The sequence below is a fragment of the Strix aluco genome, chromosome 15 (genome assembly GCF_031877795.1).
Source record: "Strix aluco isolate bStrAlu1 chromosome 15, bStrAlu1.hap1, whole genome shotgun sequence".
Taxonomy (NCBI): Eukaryota; Metazoa; Chordata; class Aves; order Strigiformes; family Strigidae; genus Strix; species Strix aluco.
Window position 1 is genome coordinate 16484089 of NC_133945.1, and position 10561 is coordinate 16494649.

At 35.5% G+C, this 10561-nt stretch overlaps 1 protein-coding gene across 5 annotated transcripts in view; it reads left to right on the top strand.

The window, feature by feature from the left end:
* The window catches only part of TXNDC11 (thioredoxin domain containing 11), a 29185-nt gene that overhangs the window by 14580 nt on the left and 4044 nt on the right, over positions 1-10561 (top strand). For all 5 annotated transcript variants that reach the window (XM_074840867.1, XM_074840869.1, XM_074840868.1 and 2 more), the window contains 6 exons: positions 475-568; positions 1807-1919; positions 3122-3322; positions 5755-6538; positions 8884-9029; positions 10279-10388. In XM_074840867.1, coding sequence (XP_074696968.1) covers positions 475-568; positions 1807-1919; positions 3122-3322; positions 5755-6538; positions 8884-9029; positions 10279-10388 — 1448 coding nt within the window. The remainder of the gene's footprint in view (positions 1-474; positions 569-1806; positions 1920-3121; positions 3323-5754; positions 6539-8883; positions 9030-10278; positions 10389-10561) is intronic.

Consider the following 10561-nt stretch of genomic DNA (forward strand, 5'->3'; position numbering starts at 1 on the left):
CGCACAAAATGCGTGAATTCATATGTATTTGCTAATTTTGTGCAACATAGCAAAAAAGTGTTACTGTTTAAGTTGTTTATACTCTGAAAAATCACATTTGATATTCTAATTCTAAAGGAAGTCTTTATGATGTTTATAGTTCTTATGTTGATGGAACTGACTCATAAAATAGTTGCAAAGCAAATATTGTTTTTAGTGAGCTTTAATAGCTAACAGGGGAAATACACAGTTTGAAACTTATGCATCTATAGTCATAAAAACTGTGTCTCATACATAGCTCTGAATGACAACTTTAGGACTGATTACCATTCAGTCTTTTAATACTAAAATTTTTCTTGCAGCATAGAGTGACTGTTCTTCAGTAAACGTTGTTTTTTTAAAATCTGTTGTGTTTTACTGTAGGCAAATAATTGCTGTGCCCCATCTATTTATACTTGAAAATAGCTTAACTAATTCTAATTCTTACTATTTCAGCCTGGAGTTCTAGGATATTTTGAGTTCAATGCTTCACCTCAACCACCTGGTTATTTAACATTCTTCACGTCAGCATTACATTCATTAAAGAAAGGTAAAAGCTTCATTTTCATAATTTAAGGCATCTGTGAATGAGTTATGTATATGGGCTTCAGTGGTGTTTTGCAACATTTTGTAGCTTGGGAATTAATCCCCTTTGAGCGTTTCTTGATATTGATCAAGATATGAGACTGTCTTTTATTACAGTGCAAGGATTGCTTACATTAAAGGCTTACTATGTGATCAGTCATCATGCAATAAAGTATATGACAGGCTGCTATTCAAAGACACATTAAGATAGTTTCCTCAAAAACCTAAATGTGTAGCTGCAACCCTTATAGAGCCATAATCAGACTAGCACTTACTTAAATTGAATCCAAGAATGTTTGTCTTGTGTAACGTCTCAAATGTCAGGTTCAGAGGCATTAGGATGAACTTGACTTTGTCAATACTTAGTAACTGAATTCAACAAAGTTCTTTCCTGGATGGAGTTCCAGAGCTGGTATAGGGTAGCATGATGAGAAGGGCTTTCTGCCTCTGTTGTTTTGCATTAATAATCTAAAATACAAAAAATCTTGTGTTTGAATATGCAGACTTTATGATTAATACCTTTTTTGGGGGGTCATAAATTCTGGATAGAACTTTCTTAAACTTAAGACTAGCACATTTTATGGATATTTCTTCCTGTCAGCAAAGGAAGGAAATTGATACCATTATTTTGATTTTTACAGTGCCACTGACTTGGTATATGATATAGAGCCTGTTCTCCTATGTTTTGTTCTTTAATTTCCCCATTTATATGTTAGAATAGTTCTTTGCAACATAAAGATGAGGAGCATTCTATTCTTGTGTGTAAATATTTATAAATTTAGAAATACTCTAATACATATTTAAATAATATATATTTACTGTAAATGTACATAATCTAAACAGTCAATGTTCATACCTCTTCCTTATATGTCTATCTCACCTTGACTTTTGAGATGCTATAACACGTAGCAAGGTGGTACCAGATTCTATATTTAATAAGCATATTAAGAAATGGATGGTTCAGGTTAACATTCTCTATACCTTGGGTGCAGAAGAGGAACACATTTGTTCTTGTTGCCAGCTCTGGTCATCTTTCTTCTACCTCACTTAATCACCAGTATTGGCAGTTGCTATTCAGTAAGATTTCTGTGCTTTTACACAGCAAACTGCTGTGTTTTTGTTTGAAGGTGGTGTTCTAAGGCTTTCAGGAGAGAAATTTGGTGTGTATAGTTGTATTTAAAAATTGAAAATTTGCCCTTTCAGATTACCTTGGAACAATACGCTTTGGAGTGATCACGGATAAACATGTTGCAGAGGAGATCTCCTTGGTGCATTCAGGCAGCGTGTATTTGCACAGACATGTCAACACGTCTCTTGTGAGTAGTGTATTTATATCGTAGTGACTCTGAGACAGTATATGGAGATTGAAGCTCTGTCATAGTAGACCATGAATAAGTGTTTCTTGGAACTTTAGGATACAGGATGTTTAAGAATGATATTTTTGTAAAGTAATACACATTTTCATTCTACCAGTCAGCAGCAGTTCTAAACAGTAGCTAAGACCCAAGCTGATCATCTCTGTCAGAACAAAACCCAAACAACCCAAGCATCTCAGAAATGACTACACAAAGACTTTTTCCTAAAGTTTCTACCTCTTTCAATGGGTCAGAATTAGAAGGCTGCTTGAATGAGGATATGGACAAAGAATTTGTGGAGAGATAGCAGGAATAGTGAAAACTTGCATTTCAGTTTAAAGGAATGACATTACACTGATCAGAAAAATCATGCAAATTAATTTAATTGAAAATTTATAGTATCTCTTAATCCATGTGCCTGTTTTTGGAAGACAAAGACTGAAAATACTAACTTTCGTATTTGCTATTTGGCATAGAGACCTTCTCTATCCACACTGCTACCATGAGTGGAAACTGTGAAGATAAGTATTGTAACCTGTATTTTATTCACTTGAGACAAGGGAAAATGTGGCCTTTTCAGGTTAAATTACTGGTAAACATGTAAAACTACTTCTGTCTGTGCAAATGATTTAAGATAAACTTGCCTTAACTTATTAAAATGACCCTAGAAGCTGTGAGCGCTTTTTATTATGCATTTCTTTTCCCTGCATTCAGAAATAAGTTTTAAACGCAGTCTTGGTGTTGAGGTCTTAAAAGACTAATTTAAAATGAGTGAATATGGTGAATGAGTAATGGAAAAAAGTGTTCTAATATGCTGTAAATCAAGATATGTGATGATACCAACTTAGAGACTGAGCTCTTTCACTTAGAAAGAAAATCTATAGTAGTAAGAAAAGATTATAAGTATGTAGTAAAAGAAAGAGGAGCTTCTCTGGTAGAATACTTTTTTCCTGAAAGATTGTGTGTGTTACTGTGATCTGGTGAGCAGTTGGAAAGATTTCCCAAGAGGGAAGGGTATATGAAATGCTGAAGCTCACTGAATAGTGTCATTAAATTTAGAAAGAGAGTTTTAGGCATTACAATAACAAAGCATGTCATATTTGAGAACTGCGTTCATTACTAAACCAAGTGAGGAGAAATAATTTTTTTCCCCCCCCTTTAAGATCTATCCAAATGACATCATGAACTATACTGCTGAAAACATTTGCAAGTGGGCTCTAGAAAATCGAGAGATGCTCATACGCTGGCTGAGACCACATGGTGGAAAAAGCCTTCTTCTAAACAATGAGCTGAAGAAAGGACCAGCACTTCTCGTATTTATACCTTACAATCCCTTAGCAGAAATTCATCCTCTTTTAGATGAAGTAAGTAAAAAAAATTATTTTTTTACTTCATAAATACTAGAACTTGAGAACTATAGTCAGGGTTCTGAGCTTAATTATGACATACCTTATTTTATTTCACTGTTCCAAGTATTCAGTTTTGTTTAAAAACACTTTCTCAAGCCATATTGTCACAACTCCCTTATGCTGGTTTGTATCCCACACAACATGCCTTTGTCTCATGTCAACAGTTGTTTAGAACAAGCACCTGACTCTTTTCCTTGACTCCTCCTTGTGGTGGGTGCTGTGTGAGAAATGCAGATTGCGATGAGTCTTCTGTTCCAGCTGACACAGCTCAAACCTATGAGTGAGAATGTATTGAGTATTGCAGGACTTGTGTTTTGTCCACCCCATTCTATTTCTCCTCTCCTTCTGTCTTTCCAGAGGTGGTTACATACATAAGAATGGACCTTTTATTAAACCAGACAGTGTAGTTTGAAATATAGCCTAAGTGAAAAACTACTCGGAACTAATCTGATTTTTATATCCTGTGCGTTCCTTAGTTGCTTTCCAATTTTCTCTTTCTCTGCCATTATTTCCATTTCTGAACTGCCTAGGACAGGAGTTTGTGTAGCTGTGCAATAAATGAGATAGGGAAACTAGCTTGACTGAAATTTTTTTTTCCCCTGGGCTATTTTTCAGCTGGAACCCATTGTCCCATTTAGTATATCACGCAGCTGCACAACACAGTGGTGATCACAGAGTGCTAAGGCCAGTGTGGAACAAGGAACAAGCATCTGTGGAAGATGAAAAGCAGGGCTAAGTTTTGGTGGGAATGCTGACTTAACATACACGGCATCTATGTCCTGGAATGTGTGGTTTCCACAAGGAGGCCTAATTAATATTGCCATGTCTGAAGCGATGAGGAAAAAAATGAAAAGAACTTATGATACAATATTTAGCCAAACTAGAAATAGACACAATAAAAGCTAGACTGCTACAAGATAGGGTTGGGGAAATCTTTGCGGAAAGACCAGCAGAGAACTGTGATTACTCTTGTACTAACCTGTCTTATTTTTGGCAGACTTAATTCAGTGATGCTTGTCACAGATTAAGCATTGTAGCAACAGGTACCACTTATTTAGATCAAATCAGTGCAACATAAGATGTTCCGTTTCAGATTTCATTCTGCTAAATAACAGTATTTATATCAAAATGTAAAATGAGATACAAAATATTCCGGTTGATCTTGTATAGCTTCAGTTTGATACAGAGATATTATGCAACTTGTTTACCATAGGAAGAGATGCTTATTGAAGCTGTCCTGTGGGTTTCATCAAGCAATGAAACCACTTCACTGTAGGCAGTCGCAAAGAACAAGGCTGTCAAGTTGTATGCTCTCAGAGCAAACATTTTTTTCTGATAATAGCTCACTGAAATGAGATTTATCACAAATCTGGTTTTCTGTTCATGATTTCTTCTCATGTTTCTCTGTGTAGGTAGTCAAAATCTTCAGGCTAGATTATAGTATGAGGGGTCAAGTTTCTTTCAGGTCTTTAATTGAGCCTTTCCGGGATGAAAATATCCCACAATGAATTCTTGAAGGCTGTAACAAACTGTTGCTATAGACCACATCTTAATACTGATGGTCCTGTGACACAGCACCCCTCCTAAATGTGACGTTTCGACATCCCTTTGATGATTATAATGATTCCTATCAAAGTGTTCTTGTGTAAGCAATGTGGGAATGTTCTGTATTTTGATTACGTTTCATGTCATAGATGAGGATGAAGGGAAACTTCCTCTGTCATTTTCCTTTCTTGTGTGTTCTGTTATTTATCTCCTAGAAAGAGAATTACTGCTATGGTTCATACACGTGCCTTTTTCCCTGCTTGTTTCCCCTTGGTTATGAAAAACAAAATGGTGATGCAGCACAGGAATGTTTGCACTGAGAGGCAGGCTTGCTTTTTTTTTTTTAAGCGCTGTTAGTGATTGTTACAACATTTGTGCACCACCTGTAACAGGAAAAGTATTCCCTTTTCATATGGAAATGCTTTTATTTATTTTCTCCTTGTATTGGAAAATAAGGGAAATTCAGGAACCTGTACTGATTAACGCTTCACGTAGTGGGATTTAACCTTAAAATGTAGTGTTATTGCACTGTGATAAATGTGATGCAAAGAGGACCTTGAGATCAGTGTAGTGGGCTGAAAAAAATCTGAAGTGGCTTTTTGTTGTTCTGTATGTTTAATTCTCACATGCCAAAATATCTGAAAATTTAACTTTGTTATCAAGTCAGAGCCTCCTGTAATTTTTTTGTAAGAACAAAGGAGAAGAGCAGTCAACTTCATGTTTCTGAAATTCCATCTCTAATTGCACATATGTCGTTAAACCTGCAACAGATAACTGCGTTTGAGTGAACTACGTACAGTTAATCTTGCTTTTTGTATTTGTTTTTTTTTCCCCCCCTGTAGATTACCAAAGTGGCCTTGGAATACCACAACTGTAATAAAAGCCAGGCAGCTGAGCCAGATCTTCAACACTTAGGAGACACTGATTCACCAGCTTTTGATTCCTCTGTACCAGATGCACATATGAAATTATCAGAAACATTTTCTATAACCAAGTACCCATGCTGTAACACAGTGGTGCTTCCGCAGTGGCATTCAATATCTAGAACTCACAATGTCTGTGAGCTTTGCATTAACCAGACACTTGGTGTCAAACCAAATAAAGTCCATGTGCCACACTGCAACTTTTTAGAGATAGAAGCAGCTTTGGACTCTTTCTACCTCCAGGAACATACCTTTTTTCAAGTTATATCAAATACCATAGAATGCAGCAATTTCTTAAGTTTCTATAGTCCCTTTAGCTATTACACTGCATGTTGCAGGACAGTAAACAGGCATTTTTTAAGTTTCATCAGTTCTGAGAAGACCATCTTTCAGACCCCCAAAGTAGCATTTTCTTCCCATGGGAAGAAAGGTAACACCCAACATTCTATTCCTCACATTGAGGATAGGAATTGTTTTATTCCTGACCTTCATATTACTGGCACTAACATTACTGGTCTGAGCTGCAGGACCAACAAAACCTTGAATCTTTATCTACTGGATTCAAATCTTTTTTGGATATACGCAGAGAGACTAGGAGCATCAAGATCTACTCATCTTAAGGAATTTGCTGCCATTGTTGACCTGAAAGAAGAAGTGCACTATGTCCTGGATCAAAATCGGTCACTTGTTGGATCTGCCCTGGGTATGGTATCCACTATGCAATTGCTTGAAATAAGAAAATTAAGTTTGCAAGTAAGCTTATGAATGGAAAACTTAATGCTATTTTGAAAAGTGAGTCAACATTGTGAATCATAATTTATTCTATTCTAATTTTAGTAGTTAACTAAGTTAACTAAGAAGTGAACCTCAAAATTTTTGACTGCCTGATGCTTTGAAGGAATTGCTAAAATCTAAATTAATTTGCATTTAACACATTTGATATTACAGAAGACATTAGTATATTAGTGGTGGTGGTGTTGTTTGCTCAGCTGTTCTGTGTACTAAAATATCCCAGAAATTCATGAGATACTGCCCACTTATCAGCAGAGATTAGCACTTCCCCTTATTCTCTGAAACCAACTTAAAAATTTTTTTAAATTTTTTTTGAAAAGCATGTGTGTTTCAAGATAGAGCTCTGAAGTGGTCTTGGCCAAATCTGTCAATACTCTTTATTTCCTGGCTGAATTGGAGGAGGGAAAAAAAAAACCCAAACCAAAAAACCAACCAACCCAACGATAGCAGTTCTGATTTATTTGCAAGTTATTCAGTAAGACACCACATGCTCTCATGACAACCTGTCGTGATGATGTGCAAAACTTGAGTCCACCTACAGAAAATGCAGGGTTTTTTATGTTAGCAGTGTAAATAAGCATGGAAGTAAATTCAGGTGAACTTAGTATTAAAATAAATTGTTCAAGAAGGTATATCAATATAGCATTAATTACATTTCCATTTTGCCATAAATCTGTAAGTACAAAAGTATGCACAACACAGAACAAATAGCCATGTTCTTATTAAGGATCCCATCCAGCCCTGTATCCTGTGTCCATCCCAAACCCCAGAAAAACTCTGGAAAAACAAACAAAAAGTCCAGTGACCATAAAAGGATGCTTAGGAAGAATTAAGACCAGAGTGAGGAGATATAAATTTCCTTCCCCTTTCTGCTCCAAGTACTTTCTGTTTCAAACTTTTTTCAGGTCACAGGATTTCCTGAGCATGATGACGGTTTCTTTGCTGAGTAACACTCAGTATGTTTCTATTCCAAGTCATTTGAACTTCCGGAAAATTTTTGCTTCTACATTTTTTTGTCAAGGAGTCACTGTGATTTTTTTGTTTGGTTTTTTGTGGGTTTTTTTAAATTTTATTTTACTTCCTAAAGCCTCTTTAACTTTTGATATTTTAAAATAATGAAACAGATCTGTGTTTAATACCTGTAATAGATTTCAGTTTTTACAGATGGTTTCTAAAAATTCAGGAGTGTGTCTTTTAATTAGCCCCCTCCTTTCAGTTATTACTTAATCAGGCATAGATATTCCCAATCTGGAGATCTAGAAAGAAAAAAACTGGTTTGGTCTGGTGTGAGAATTGAATGAAATGCTGAATAGTAAATAAAAATTTCAATGTACTGCTGTTTGCTTTTCAGAGATAAACTTGATCTGGTATTTTGAATGTATGCACAAGAGCACCTGTTTTACTTGGGCCTAGTTTTTGGACTGGAAATACCAGCACAAGATGTTTCTGTTTGATCGGATAATTATTTTTAGTGTGTTTGATGTTATATCTTTTGTCTTGATTATGGAATACTGTTACTTTCTAATGCATAGAATAATATTTCTCTACCTAAATTGAAAAGAAGGATACAGTCAGTATCTTGCAGCAATTTAGAGAACATGGTCCAGGCTCAAAGTGGTGTAGCTGAAGGTAGTTGAGGGCTTTGGAGCTTGTTTTACATTTTTACCACTGGCCACCTACTTGTTAAATATCTTAAAACTAAGGAGAAAGTTGAATGAAGAGGAAGATAGTCACTGGTAAACAAAAGGTGGCTGGTCATACTGGCATGGGAATAGCAGAGTCTTTAAAGGTCTAAAGCAAAAGGAGAATTACAGAGAAAGTAATAAAAAATAATGAATGTAAATAGATGTGAAATTAAGTGGACCCTTCAAAATAAGAGCCAAATACTTCAATGCTATGTAGAAAGTGAAAAATGGTGAGAGGATACTAATTATGATCTACCAGGAGTATGGTTAGATTAGGAGGGTAGAGAAATTATTATAGTACGTTGAATAGGAGTAGAAGCAAGATTAGAGAGTAGTGTGGCAAGTGAAGACTGTAATGAGCAAAACAAAAAAACAGTGGAATTTTATCTTGTTTTCATATCAGTGGTGGTTACTCAAGAGTTGATACCAAACTGTCAAAATTTAATGACATGAAACCAGGTTTGAATTTGTATTTTCTCTTGTAAGTTCTTCTGAATTCCAAAGTAAAAACTGCCACAATCACATATTTGTGAAACTGAAATAACTTTGTTCTGTGTCAATTTCATTTCAGAGAACTTCATAAAAAATTTCAGTATTCTCTACAGTCCCTTGAAAAGGCATCTTGTTGATGACCCTTCAGTCCATTTTCATGAACAGCGTGTAATCACTGAAGTGACTACTAATACCTTTCATGATACTGTGTTTTTGAGTGAAAAGGTACACCTTGTTACTGAAAAGGTTTCTTGCAAATCATTGCTCAGGCTTTTGAGGAGGGGGTCTCATTCTTTTTTTACATTGATGTACTTTGCTTATTTGTACGATAAAATACGTTATTTTTTAACACTTCAGAAGTTGTGGAGTTTTTTTTTTAAAAAGGCAATTTGGAATAGTGTGATCTGAAAAGATCTTTTTCTGGCGTTAAAATAATCAAAAAGTCAGTGCAACTGATTCCCTGACAGGTTTGTGCCACAGTTCAAGGTTTGCTGGGTTTTTAGGGTTGGGTTTTTTTGGGGTGGGGGGGGGGTGGTGGTGTATGTTTTTTCCTGTGTACTTGAAAGATAGATTTTAATTTTAAAAAAAAAAAGTGCCCGTGACTTGATTTTTCCCTTTTCCTTTCTTCCACTGTAGCAGGAGCACATGCTAAATACATAGGGTTTGAGGTAACATTGAAGAATATTCTGATTTCTGTGTTTCATACCTTAAAGGAAATAAATATACCACAACATTTTTTCTATATATTACATTTTTTAAAGAGCTTACTTTAAAAAAAAGTTTAAAAATGTTGCAATGTAGACATAATGGGGGGAAAAAAAAAAGTTTTTAAACCCAAGGCATTATTTGAAACCACACAGCAAAACCCCCAAAACTCTCACAGGTAAAAGCTTTCCAACTGCATGCCATGAAATTGCTTTACATAAGATGCCATCCTGAAAAGAAGTTAAACTACTTTGATTTCTTAAGGATGTGATAGTAAGGATCAATACCCATTGTCTCTCAGGCCTGCAGTGAATGTATGCATCTCCAGTATTTGGTTTCCAGCAGCCCTAACTCCTGCTTTGCTAGTTAGAGGCAAAGCTCTAGACATCATCTCTTCCCCCCACCCCCCCAAAGTATACAGTCTCTGTTAGATACATAGGAATTTGAGATTGCAAAAGAATCTTGGGAAGTGTGGTAAAATTTGATGCATTTTTACTTAAAGGGAATGATCCTAAACTAAATAATCAAAATAATCCTCTTCATTTTGTCATCTTCTTTATGGGAGGAGAATTCCCCAAGAGTCTTTGTGTGTTAACTCAGTAGACAGAGGGCATCAGTAAATAGCTTATAATGAAGTTTATTAACATCTGGATATAGTTTCCTTTCACACTTTAAGGGTTCCAAGTTTTAGATGTTGTGAAGACTAGTTCTCCTTTACTACAGATTAACTACAATAGATAATCAAACTCTTCTCCATTTCATTTTTCAGAATGTCTTGCTGCTCTATTACGCACAGTGGTGTGGATTCTGTGCTTCTCTTAATCACATCTTTATTCAACTTGCTCGTCTTTTGCCTCCAGATAATTTCACTGTGGCAAGGTAAAAAAGAGTCTAATTTCATCTCTCTAGAATTATGTAAATTCATTGAGGTCATCAGCCTAGAAAATAATTACATTTTTTCTCTCTACAGTCTTGCAATAGTAGATGTGAATGTCATCGGCTTCATTTCTCTTTGAATAGATTATTTTGTTTACCTCTATAAATTTGGTGGT